This window comes from Nannospalax galili, unplaced genomic scaffold, assembly GCF_000622305.1.
Source record: "Nannospalax galili isolate Female #2095 unplaced genomic scaffold, S.galili_v1.0 scaffold1554, whole genome shotgun sequence".
Lineage (NCBI taxonomy): Eukaryota > Metazoa > Chordata > Mammalia > Rodentia > Spalacidae > Nannospalax > Nannospalax galili.
Window position 1 is genome coordinate 17,751 of NW_008333898.1, and position 13,441 is coordinate 31,191.

The 13,441-nt window shown below is 42.5% G+C and overlaps 1 protein-coding gene across 4 annotated transcripts in view; it reads left to right on the plus strand.

Annotated features, from left to right (window-relative positions):
- Positions 1 to 1,443: 1,443 nt before the first annotated feature.
- Positions 1,444 to 13,441, plus strand: part of Upf3a (UPF3A regulator of nonsense mediated mRNA decay) — a 29,977-nt gene continuing 17,979 nt past the window's right edge. For 2 of the 4 annotated variants that reach the window (XM_008828893.3, XM_008828892.3), the window contains exons 1-7: positions 1,448 to 1,732; positions 1,961 to 2,067; positions 3,920 to 4,026; positions 8,352 to 8,450; positions 8,590 to 8,700; positions 12,851 to 12,906; positions 12,992 to 13,147. In XM_008828893.3, the coding sequence (XP_008827115.1) occupies positions 1,535 to 1,732; positions 1,961 to 2,067; positions 3,920 to 4,026; positions 8,352 to 8,450; positions 8,590 to 8,700; positions 12,851 to 12,906; positions 12,992 to 13,147 (834 nt within the window). In that variant the 5' untranslated portion in view covers positions 1,448 to 1,534. Of the gene's footprint in view, positions 1,733 to 1,960; positions 2,068 to 3,919; positions 4,027 to 8,351; positions 8,451 to 8,589; positions 8,701 to 12,850; positions 12,907 to 12,991; positions 13,148 to 13,441 lie in introns of all 4 variants that reach the window. The other 2 variants (XM_029561509.1, XM_029561510.1) reach the window with 2 other exon arrangements.

Here is a 13,441-nt window from a genome sequence, read left to right on the forward strand (position 1 = left end):
TCCTGCTTAAATGAAATCTGTGGGGTTGCAAGGGATGCTCTTGAGCACAGGGTGCAGTCCTGATTGTACAGCAGAGGTGTACCCGATGTTCTGAAGGAGCAAAGGATCTCTCTCCTGGCAGAAGGCCAATCCTGCTTCAGAAAAGTGGACAGGAGGCACTGGGCAGAGGACATACCTAATAGTGGTGGGGACACGATGAGAACACAGGAGACAAACTGCACATGGTTAATGAGAGTGGGGACAGGAGTGCTCGACAGCTTTGGTATATTTTGAGTTAAAGGAATCACCTTGTGCCGGACACCTTTAATCCCAGCACTTGGGAGGCAGAGGCAGGTGGATCTCTATGAGTTCAAGGCCAGCCTGGTCTACGTAGAGAGTTCCAGGACAGCTGGGCTACAGGGAGACCCTGTCTCAAAAAGACCACCCCCCCAAAAAAATAAATAAGGAATCGCCTTGGTCCTAGAGTTGTAAGAATCTTTCATAGATAGAAGGTCTATGCTTTAGAATCTGCTTAATTACCCCAGGTTAGAAACTTTACTGAGGTAAAATTAAATACAGATTGTTCAACCTGAGCAGCCTTTAGTGATTGGAGAGGGAAGTTACGGGAACACACTGAAAGTTGTTTATATGTTCTGTGCTTTTAAAGATTGCCGAAACAATTCTAAATGAATTATTTTGTTGATGCTAAACACAGCTCTCACCTCAAAACGAATATTTATTCTGAACCAAAGAGTGACTGTCCAAGAGGATGGGTTATGGCTGCCACATAATCCCAAAAGTCCTAAATCAAAACGTTAACCAAATACACTGTTGGAAATAGCAAGTAGACAAAGAAAAATATCTGTAAGTCTGAGTGCTACCTGATGCCGGTTCTTAGCTTTTTGGTTGAAATTAATGGTCTGCTAAGTAAATACCTTCCAAAGGGTTTACCTGACAGTCGAAAGGATGTTAGGTCAGGCACACAGGTGGGCAGTCAATGGCTATTAAAGGGACTAAAGATAGCCCAAGATAATTTTGGTCCTGGGTTCGTAATATTCCAACTCTCTTCAGTCACATAGTTCTTATCAATCAGCCTTGTACAGTCTAACATAGGTATGTTTTTCTGGGACCTTCAGTTTCCACATTTTCATCAGCCCTTCAACCATACATTTTCTTAATATAGTTAACAGACCTCTAGAGCTTTTGGTCAACATAACTTATTCCAAACAGAGAGGGCTAAAACAGTGGGCTCTGAGTCCTCGGCTTCCTTGCAACCATGAAATCCTGGAAACAACCCCTGGTACAGGAAGTTTTAGAGAACTCTGCTGTTTGAACCTTGTAAACAATCATTGAAGCACCGTGCATAGCACTAGTGTGCAGCAGCACGCTGCCTGCCAGGGTGGCACACCCTCTGGGAGCAGGGCAGCGTTGGCACCGCCCCTTCTCCTTCCAGGGCCTGGGGGAGGGGACGCCGGCCCTCGAACTCCAGGGGAGGGGCGGTAGAGTCCTCGCGAGGTTTCGTGCTGGCGCAGGCGGTGGACGGCGACAGGTGGGGATGCGCTCGGAAGAGGGGGCCGGAGGCCTGGGCGCAGCCGTGTCCGCGCGGGGTCCGAGTTGGAGGGAGTTGTCGGCCGCAGACGTCCAGTTTCGCCGAGAGTCCCCGCGGAGGGTGTATTCGGTGCCTCTAACCTCATCCCTCAGCGAGGGCGGAGCCGGCAAGCCTCGCGAGGAAAAGAAGACGGCCCTGAGCAAGGTGAGGATGGAGCTGCAAAGTCTCGCGAGACGAGGTGGCCCCGCGGCGCTGAGAAGGGGGCGGAGCCTGGCGGTCTTGTGGGGCTTGGGCAGTGTGCTCCGTCCATCCGGAGTTTGCCAAGTGGAGAGAACTGCCTTCTTTCCGGCTCCGGCGGGTGACTCCGGTGGGTGTGGCAGAGGCTGGCGGGGCGGGAGGCGCTGGTGACGAGACGATCCTTGGTCGCCACAGGTGGTGCTCCGCAGACTGCCGCCAGGCCTGACCAAGGAACAGCTGGAGGAGCACCTGCGCCCGCTGCCTGCGCACGATTATTTTGAAGTGGTGGCTGCAGACCTCAGGTGAGGCCTACGCCGGGCTGGAGGTGAGGGATGGGGGCCGGGGCGCTGCGGTGGTGGATGGAGTGACCGAGGCCACCTGTCCCCAGCGCACCTGGGTTCCGAGATGTCCCAGAGATAATGGGTGGAAGGAGTGACCGAGGCCACCTGTCCCCCAGCACACCTGAGTTCCCAGGTGTCCCAAAGGTGGTGGGTGGAGGGAGTGAATGGAGGTTACCTGTCCCCAGCGCACCTATCTTTGCGCAGCTGCGCTCTCAGGTGTCCTAGAGGTGGTGGGTGGAGGGAGTGACCGAGGCCACCTGTCCCCAAAACACCCGTCAGTTTGCACTTGCGTTCTGAATGGGCATATCACCCTCTCTGTCCGTCTAGACAGAACTTTAGTAGGCCTGTGGCACCACGGTTGTATAGAACAGACCAGGCGTTTCTTGGTTTGCCTCTTTAGTGTTGCCATACCTTCCTCCACTTGGCTTTTAATAAAGTGTATGACCAGAGAATGAAAGTGCATCTGTTAATACTGGAGTGTTTGGAGTATTTGCTAGTAATGAAGGACCAGTGACTGACCCTGGAAAAATGGAATTGCAGACCCCTGACGCTCTACTCCCACCCCCACCACTGAATCAGGCTTGCTTTTTGCCATAGATGACCAGAGCCACACAGGAGTGGCCTAGTCAGTAGTAGGTGACAGTGCACTTTAATTCATCGTACTTTTTTTAAAAAAAATTTATTGAGCTTTTGTACATTTCATACCACAGTTCTTAAATAACTTTAGACACCACCACCACCCCCATCAGTGGACTTTATGTATTCCGCTGTACATGTTAAGTCCTATCCCGCCAAGCATTTGTACCCAGGTGTACTTCGGTGCAAATTCATCCACTGGAGTCTAGTCAGCCTATCTAAAATAAAGATTGTAAGTAAGGCCTACTCTCCCTCACCCAGTAGTAATCAGTCTCCAGTAGTTCCCAGACTAGGGCCAGCCCACAACCCATTTCCCTCGCTCCACTCTGGACCCTTCCTTGTCTGATTGAGTTGGACAACATTTATTTTTATATCCCTATGTGACTTTTTATTTATGGCAGTCATATATACTGTTTTGGAATAACTATTTTACTGATAAGTATCTATTCAAATAAAAATATCAGTAATTGTTAAATGGACATAATTTTAAAAATGCAGATGGCTGTCAAATGACTGATGTTCAGAAAAACAACAGTTGAAAGAGAACAGGCATTGGGCAAGGACCCTCAGTGTGAGGTCCTTCTCTGAGCTTTAATATCCCCTATGAAATAGAATTGAGAGTTCCTACCTATGGAGGGAACTGTGGCTGAGACAGGGAGAATGGTTTAGTTTTAACAAGTACTAAAGCAATTGAAACTGGTCTACACATCAGAAAAGAACCTCTCGCAGTGCAGTATTTCATCCATGAAGCAGTCAGGACTAGCCTTGTTCCTGTTCAAATGCATTAGAAATGAGACGAAGCTGAAAATATCCTTGCCTTTGGTCCAATAGTTTAACCTTGATTCTGCATAGTGGAGTAGCTTCTAAGACTTCAGTGAATGGAGTTGGTTGGTTTTCATTTTATTTATTTATTTATTTATTTATTTATTTATTTATTTATTTATTTTGGTCTTTTTTGAGACAGGGTCTCCCTGTACCCCCAGCTGTCCTGGAACTCACTATGTAGACCAGGCTGGGGTTTTCAGGTTTTTGCTAAAGAATATCCAAATTATTAAAATTAGCTGAGAAGTGAATCTTTGATTTAAAAAGTAGTGTGTTATGTCCGTACAAGAAAAGTAAGGCAAAATTGAAGAAGTCTTGGATTTTTACTAACCACTTTTATTATCTCATCTTCCAGTCTCCATCCTCATCTCTACTCAAGAGCATACATTAATTTTAGGAATCCTGATGACATCCTTCTGTTCAGAGATCGTTTTGATGGATATATCTTCATTGGCAATAAAGGTTAGTGAGTTTTAGCTAAATTCTCAAACATCTGAAATAAGGTCATAAATTTTTACTATTACTATTTCATGTGCTGATAAATATAACTGGTAAAACTATAAACCAAAGAATCCCAGAAGTTCTATATAGTAATGACAAGATTGCTTCATTGTTGGAGAGTGGTTTTTTATGTTAGTTTTCTGAATAAGTGAACCTCACCTTTGTCTTCAAAAACTAAATTATTTTACTATGGTTGATAATTATTTTCTGAAGCATATTGTATACTTATATCTAGACCTAGAGCCTTCTGAGTGGTTCAGCTTTTGTTTTTGTGAGTGTACGATTCAATAGTGTTAATTTTGTTCATCTTGTACGATCAATTGTCCTGACTCCCTATATCTTGCAAAACTGAAACTTGACCAGTTAAATCCTAACCCCCATCCTTCTCTCTCCCTCCTGGCAACTCCCATTTTATTTTTTGTTTCTGATATGAATTTGATTAGTCTGCATACTCTGTATTAGTGGAATCACATAGTATTTGTCATTGTGTCTGGCTTATTTCACTTAGCATAATGTTCTCCAGATTCATGTGTGTTGTAGTATATTGTAGAATTTCCTTCCTTTTTGAAGCTGACTAGCATTTCAGTATATATATATGTATGTATGTATGTTTTGCTTATACATTCATGTCAGTGGACACTTGGCTCAATTCCAGATTTTAGCTGTAGTAAACACTGTTTGATATACAAATACATCTCAAAGACTCTGCTTTCAGTTTGAATATATTCCAGAAGCAGAATTAGTAGATCATATGGCAGTTCTATTTTAAGGGACCACCCTTCTGTTTTCCATAGCAGCTGTACTATTTTGCATTCCCAACAGTCATGCACAAGAACTATAATTGTTCCACTTCCTCCCCAACACTTACTATTTTCTGTTTTGTTTTATTTTGAGTGTTTTCTTGTGTCATATTATAGCAGCTACCTAGTGGGCTTGGAAGTAATATTTCGTGGAATAATTCTGCTTTGTTTTGAGGTTTTGTTGTTTTGGTTTGGGTTAGATTGGGTTAATTTAGCTTTTTGAGGATGTCAGTACGCATTCCAAACTGGCCTCAGTTTTGAGTTCTTCCCACCTCAACCTCCCAATACTGGGATTTTAGGGTATATTCATTACCATACCCAGCTTCATCATAATTTAGATTTTGATTTCTCTAATGTATTTGAAGTTGAGCATCTTTTTATATGATTGTTGGCCATTCATAGATCATCTCTAGAGAGATATCTACTGTGGAGTCCTTTGTCATTTATTTATTTATTTAGGTTTTTATTTTTGCTTTGTTTTGTTTCTGACAGGGTCTCACTAGGCCAGGCTAACTCCAAGTTTGCAGCAGTCTTGCCCCTCCTAAGTGCTGGCACTGTGTAGGACCACCCAAATTTTTTTCCTTTTCTTTTTTTGTGTGTGTATGGTGGTAATTGTTGTTGCGTCGTAGTGGTTCTCTGTGCATTCTGGGTATTGGACTCTTACCCCATATATGAATATTTTCTCCCACTCTATAGGTTACTTTTTCACCCTGTTGATTGTGTTTTTTGATGCAGAGAAGTTTTTGATTTTGATGTAGTCCAGTTTATCCATTTTGACTTTAGTTGTCCATGCATTTGCATTTTTTGTCATCTAAGAACTCATTGAGAAACCCAAAACTACAGAGCTTTTTATAGTTTTCAGCCTTATGTTTTGAGTTAGTTTGTATATGTGACGTTGAGTAAAATTCTAACTTCATTCTTTTATATGTGACCGTCCACTTGTCTCAGCACCATTTGTTGAAGTATCTGGGTTTTTTCTGTTGAATGATCTTAACATTCTTGTTGAAAATCATTTTGACTATAAAGCTAGGTGTTTTCTGCCAGGCGTGGTGGTGCACGCCTTTAGTCCCAGCACTCGGGAGGCAGAGGCAGGTGGATCTCTGTGAGTTCAAGGCCAGCCTGGTCTACATAGTGAGTTCCAGGCCAGCTGGGGCTACAGGGAGACCCTGTCAAAAAAAGACAAAAATCAATCCATCAATCAATCAAGGTGTTTTTCTGGGACATCTGTTGTATTCCATTTATGTATTTGACTCATTTTGTGTCAGTACTGTGTTGTCTTGGTTACTGTAGCTTTGTAGTGTTTGGAATCAGGAGCCTGTAAGCTTTTGTTCTAGTTTGCCTTCACTTGCCAAGGTAAGAACTCAGGGCAGGAACCTGGAGGCAGGAGCTGGAGTACAGGCCATGGAGGAATGCTGCTTACTGGCTTGCTCCCCTGGCCTTTGCTCAACCTGCTTTCTTGTACAATATGGAACCACCTGCCTGGGGTGGCATCACCCACAGTGGGCTAGAACCTCCCACATTACTCAACAGTCAAGAAAACGCCCCCACAGATGTGGCTACAGGCCAGTCCAATGGAGGTAATTCCCCAATTGAGGCTCCCTCTACCCAGGTGTGTCAAGTTGACAACAGCTGTCTAATAGGCATCTAATAGACATCCTGGATACTTTTGGTGCAACAGGGACTTAGTATCTCTGCAATGTCCCTTCCAGTCCAATCTAATCCCGCCCCCACTTTTTTTTTTGACAGGGACTCATTATGAGCCCCAGTTGGCCTAGAACTCACTGTGTAGACCAGTTTGGTCTTGGACTCACAGAGATCCATCTACCTCTGCCTCTACCTCCCAAGTGCTGGGATTAAAGGCATGTGCCACCACATCTTGTATTTTTATTTTTGTATTTATTGTTTATTTTGTGTGTGTTTGTGTATATACACTCACATGGCACAGCATACCTGTGGAGATCAAAGGACAGTTTATGAGAGTCAGTTCTTTCCTCCTACTCTGTTGGTCTCGGGGATCTAACACAGGTCATCAGACTGGGTGACAAGTACCCCTACCCCCTGAGCTCTCTCACAGTCTTCCTCCTCCTTGAGTTTATTCTGTATAGCCAAGGCTCGTACAAAGTGTATTCTAGATAAGCTCAAGTTACAACCGGACAGTTACCATATTATTGACAAGATTAAAAATGATATTGCTCAGTGTGTTTAGTGCTGAGGTAAAAGTTTCTGTGTGTTGGTTAAGCCTTGACAGATTCTCCCAGTGACCATTTCTATGTGTGTTCATCTTTCTCTTTATATGACAACAAAGTTGGTTCCTACTGCTTTCATTATTCATTTTCTAGTTTGAAACAAACCTTGCATGGAAAACTACATAAATATATACGTGTGTGTGTGTGTGTATGTGTGTGTGTGTTTGTAATTTATCCTTTAATAATTTTTTTTGTGTGGGACTGGAGAGATGGCTCAGAGGTTAAAAGCACTGACTACTCTTGCAGAGAACTAGGGTTCGATTCCCAGCACCTGATTGGTAGCTACAAACTGTTCTTAACTCCAGTTCCAGGGGAACCTGAAGCCCTCTTCTGACCTCCACAGCATTGCATGACACGGGTGCACTCACATACATGCAGGCAATAATACACTCATACACATAAAATAAAAATTTTTTTTTTTTGTATGAGTGTTTTGCCTACATGTATATAAGTGTGCCTGGGCAAGCAATGCCCACAAGGCCAAAGGAGGGCGTTGGATTCCCCTGGAACTGGAGTTATGCACAGTTGTTGGCCCCCATGTTGGTGCTGGGAGCCAAACCTGGTTTCTCTGGAAGAGCAGTCAGTGTTCCTAACTGTTGAGGCATCTCCAGCCCAACTATATGTCTCTTGTAAGCAAAATTAATTTCCTTGAATGCATATGACAGGTCAATAGTTGAATTAACATCTTAAAATTAACTTTTATTTTATTATACTTTTATGTGTATGTGTGTGTGCCTGAATGTATCTATGTGCATCATGTGTGCATGGGTACCCATAGAGGCCAAAGATGGCATCTGATCCCCTGGAACTAGAATTACAGACTAGAGTTACAGTTGTGAGCCACTTAACATAGGTGTTGGTAACCACACCTGGGTCCTCTGCAAGAGCAGCAAGTGCTCTTAACTGCTGAGCTGTCTTAATAGTTAATTGTAACTAAAAAACTTGACTGAAGATATTCCATTCATGAATTATTTGGGAACGATGTAGAGTGGTTGGATTTATTGACCTGTAAGTTTCTCCCTTGTCAAAAGAGTACTTTCATAGTCTAAATGAGTCTCCTCTTGATGGGTCATTTCATGATGTGTCACTTCTCTGCCACCCACACTTCCTGAAGCATGTTTAGGTCTGGAGCTTACCTTTGTCATCATCATGCTCCATCTCCAAGCCAGTTAGGTCATTGTTTTCCAAAGCGAGTACAGTAGAATTTCACAATGATGTTTGGAATATGTCTCCATAAAAGGCCTGGAGTATCCTGCAGTGGTGGAGTTTGCTCCATTCCAGAAGATTGCCAAAAAGAAGCTGAAGAAAAAAGATGTCCGGACCGGAAGCATTGAAGACGGTAAGTGCTAGATGTCACCAGATTAAATGTGCTGATCAAATGTTATTATTTGCCTTTAGCTGGGGAGAGGGATGGATTGATTGATTGATTGATTGATTGATTGATTGATTGATTGATTGATGCTATTTTAAACTTACAGATCCAGAATATAAGCAGTTTCTAGAAACATACAGTTTGGAGGAAGAAAAAACCAGTGCCAGTCCTGAAATGCTTCTAGGGGAGATAGAAGCAAAAACAAGAGAACTCCTTGGTCTGTTTTGCTCATTTCTTTATTGAGATACTGATCGAATATGTATTTAATTCTCCTTTTTCACAATTGGGGTAGTTTCCTTTGGTTCCAGGCTTGGCAGAATCAAATGTTTTCTACTTTTGACAAAAGGGTGGCAAGAAGGGTAAGTAATTTTGAGCCCTTATTGATGAACACTGTGTTTTTAGGGGTCTTTATTTAATAATGGTGCTTCCAAAGATTGTGTCAGGAAGGAGCTTTTGTCACAAAGGTTGAATCTCTACAAAGCGCAGTCATGGATAAGCCTCAGGAGCCCATCTAGACAAGATATGTTGCCCGTACATGAAACTACTCTGCTGCTTCAGAAGAATAGCCAGCCTCCAGAAAGAGCTAACGAGCCAGTGTATAAACACAACCAGAGCATAGAATTTGGTCTGAATCCCTTTGGTCTTCTTTCAAAAGTGGTGTGTATTAGAAATTTTTGTCTCTGGTAGGAGGCCCCGGAAACTCACATGTAGACTTGAAACTCCTTTCTCACCAGGCACACTTAGTCTCAAACACAGTGGTATTGCCCCGTTTCTACTGGTCTCACTCAGCGTTAAACCTCTCCTCAAGGCCTTGAGCTCCTTCCTAAGGATGCGCCCTGCTCACCTATCAAGACTTGTGTAATGTGATAGTTAAAATTGATTTTTTAGTTTCCACATAAATTCTCTGTTCAGTTCCTTTTCCACTTCCCCAGTAAAACTACATTTTCATCTTTATAGTTGCAGAAAAGTTTAGGAATTGAGCATATGATGAATAGCCAGGCTAGAGGCTGGGCCTTTATAGAGTAGAATGTAAGCTTGTGTGGTTGAAGAGGCATAAGGAACACTAGTGTCAGGGCCTGGATTCCTTTCAGGGAGTGTCATGGGCTCATTCATTTGTTCACATCATTGCTCCATCCACCGGTGTGTAAAGAAGCAAGGCACTGGCTGGTGACTCTTTTTCCCAAGGAACGTTTTCTTGTACAAGGCTCACCATATGCTTTGGAGATCGGATATCTGGGGGTACAGTGGGGTTGATGGGTTAGTATGGAAGCTGAGGGGCAGAAAAACTAAAGACCAGAGGTTTAAGATGAGCAGATTGTTGATTGTGGTACCTGTACATACATAGAGAAGAATGGAGAAAGAGCATTGGGGACAAAAATTGAAATTTGACTTCTTTCAAGTCATGTTAAATTTATGAAGCATTAGAAAAGGGAAATTATATGATATTTTTAGAACTCACCTTCTGACCCCCTCCTTCATCTTTATTGCTCTATTTAAGTATACTACAGGGCCTTTTTGAGACATCCGCTTTGTGGGTTAGATTCCATTGCATTCCTGCATAGGGCCTCTGTCATCATCATCTCAGCCTGCAGCACCTTGCATAGTGCCCATGATACAGTCCGTAGTGCTTACATATGGATCACAGTAGTGCCAGGGACTCGGGCTCCACTATCCCTAATGTGAGAAGTTCGTTCATTCCAGGTCTAGACTGTGGAGTCTTTTTCTGTCTCTTAAGTTTGAATCTTCAGGTAATTCATGACAGTTGACAATTTTTCTTTGCTTTGACCTTCCATAGAGTCTTAAGAACAAGTCTAAGAAGTGAGAGAATAGAATCGTAATAAACTCGTATTGGCAGGAGTTCTGACAGTGTTAAGCTATGTCTTTGGAACAGTCAGACCTGGGGTTAGCTCTCAGGCTCTGTAGCCTCAGCAAGCCTTAGCACCATGCTTAGCCTCATAGATTTTGTAATATAGTAAGTAGGGGATGAGAGGGAGGTATCTCCGTATTACTAAACTTTTTCTTGGGAGTCCACTTGTTTTAATAATCAGATAGTCAAAGTGTCCCTTTAGAATAAATCCATTTCTACCAGGCTAGTTACAGCCACAGCCACAGCCCCTGCCATAAAGTATGGGTGTCTGCCCATACCTATTCTTCTTAAGGCTAGGTACCATTGAATCTGTCAAGTCAGTGTGTCAAGGAGCCTTAGTTTTTTGTTTTGTGGTTTTTTTTTTTTTTTTTTTTGGTTTTTTTGAGACATCTCCCTGTAGCCCTAGCTGGCCTGGATTCACTATGGAGAGCAGGCTGGCCTCAAACCTCTGCCCCCCCAGTGCTGGGACTAAAGGCATGCGCCACCACGCCTGGCACGAGTTTTGTTTAATATGCTTTCAAGTGTTTGCAGACACTTCCTTTGAATGGGTAATTCACTTATATGGCTCAAAACTAAAAATATATACAAAGGTATATATCTCCCCTTTTCCTGGCTTTTGTCTGTCCAGTTTCCCGGTCTTTGTGAGACAGAGTCTCCCTGTAGCCTCAGCTGGCCTGGACTTGCTATGTAGACCAGGCTGACCTTGAGCTCACAGAGATCTACCTGCCTCTGCATCCTGAGTGCTAGGATTAAAGGTATGTGCCACCACACTCAGCAGGATGCTTAGCTTTAATTTAGAGAACCCTGTCCAGGGACTTTCCCCACAAATTTTGACTAGTTGCTGAACCTCAGTCCTTGGTATCTCCAAGGATTCTTCCCAGCTCCATTTTGTGTTAAAGATCTATTGAGCAGACTCAGACTGTCCCCACCTTCTCACCGTGTCCTCAAATTTAGGGACTGTGGAACCCTTCCATTCTTGAGCTGGTGTCTCTGGTGGCACCTGTAGGCCTGTAGCAAGCTTTGGGTACCTGACATTCAGATGACAAATGAGAGGTGAGCAATAGGAAAGGTGAGGTTCAAGGTGGAGTCCATGGACATGTTCTTTAGACAAGTGAAATGGATGCCTTGTTAGCCAGCGGTGCAATGTGGAATCATTTTCTAACTTGTAGTTTAGTTTGTGTCATCATTTTGATTTTATTAAGTGTAAACAGATTGAAAATACCTTATCTATAATTGCTAGGACCAAAAATGTTCAGAACTTAGAATTTTTTTTTTTTTTGGTCTTTGGAATATTTGTATGTACATAATGATATGGAACCAAGCTAAAACTTAAAATTTGTGTTTTGTGCGTACTTTAAACATATAATCTGAAGGCCGTTTATATATTTGTAGCACACCTGTAGTTTAACTTCTTGTATTAAAAGTATTTTTTATTATTTTTATTTTATGTGTATGAATGTATTGCCTGCACGTATCTAAGTTTACACATGTCATGCAATGCCTGTGGAAGTCAGAAGAGGGCATCGGATCCCCTAGAACTGGAGTTACGGACTGTTGTTAGCTGTGATGTGTATGCTGGGATTTGAACCTGGGTCCTCTGAAAGAGCAGCCAATGCACTTAACCACTAAGCCATCTCTCCAGCCTCTAGTTTGACTTCTTGACCCATAAAGTCACATGTAGAATTTTCCGCTTGTGGTGTTATAGCAGTGCTCAAAACTTTGAACCTAGGGGCATTTCAGATTTTGGAATTGTGGGTTAGAGTGGCTTGTATTCCAAGCAATAAAAAGAATAAACATTACTTCAAACCAGTGCCTAAAAAGTAGAAAAAGAAATTCCCCAAATATGTATGGAATCAAAGTGAATATATAAATGTGTTATTTAATGGTTTCTGTGGAAGTTTGAAGAGATGTTAGTAACATTTGGGAAACTTAAGACGTCACACTCTTGTTACTTTTATTGCCAACTATGTGAGCAATATTTTATGGCTCTTTTAAGGATCACGAATGATGAGTCTTTTACTCCTATGGTGTAAGTACGGGTAAGGTGCCCATGCTCCTGTTACTTACCCCTCACCCGTGATCCTATAAGCAACCCTGATAAATTCATTGAGTCACCAAAAAAACAAAATAAAACAAACAGACATGGAAGTAGAAGGGGGACTAGTTGGAAAGGAGAGAGGGGCTCAGCAGGAGTGGGAGGGGCAAGAGGGGTAAGGGGGGGAATATGATGAGAATGCATGATGTACATGTATGAAAATGTCATAATGAAACCCGTTATGTATAATTGATACATGCTATTAAGCTTAACAGAATTATCAGTACCTCCAAATTACTTGTATTTGTAGGAATAGAATAAGAATGCTTCTGGGTACAGTGCATGCTCATATAAATGTTAATAATATTCTCCCCCTAATTTTTTTAATAGTAAATTGAAAACAAGTGTTTAAAACAAACCTCAGTTCAGAAGTTACCTGTAACACATTACAATTTTGTTCTTTAGCCAGAAGAACCACACCTCTTTTGGAATATATTAAAAATAGAAAATTAGAAAAGCAGGTAGGTGACATTTTACCTGGTAAATACCCATCCAGTGTCTGTTTCCATACACAAAATTTATACATGTACTCGGCTATACCCTTAGAGAATTCGAGAAGAAAAGCGAGAAGAACGAAGGAGGAGGGAGTTAGAGAAGAAGCGTTTGCGGGAAGAAGACAAAAGGAAAAGAAGAGAAGAGGAAAGATGCAAAAGGAAAGAAGCGGATAAACAAAAGAAAACTGAGAAAGAAGTAAGGATTAAGGTAATTTTGAGGAAACGTTCCTTTCTAAAAATAGTTCTGTTATGCTAATTATGCCTTTAGGGTAATTTAGCTCCTAGGTCCTTTTATCCATTCTACAGTAGCTTTCAGACTGTGTTCCTCGGAGCCTTGGGTGGAAGGCTTGAGACTGGCCTCCTGATGTGAGATGAGTCACAGCACTCTAAAGAGCCAGCTGAAAAACACACATCTGAGAACCACCTGCTCAGCTTCTCTGTTACCTCAGAACTGGGGCTTGGCATTCTCTGGAGCAGCAGCAGAAACAGGATACACACCAAT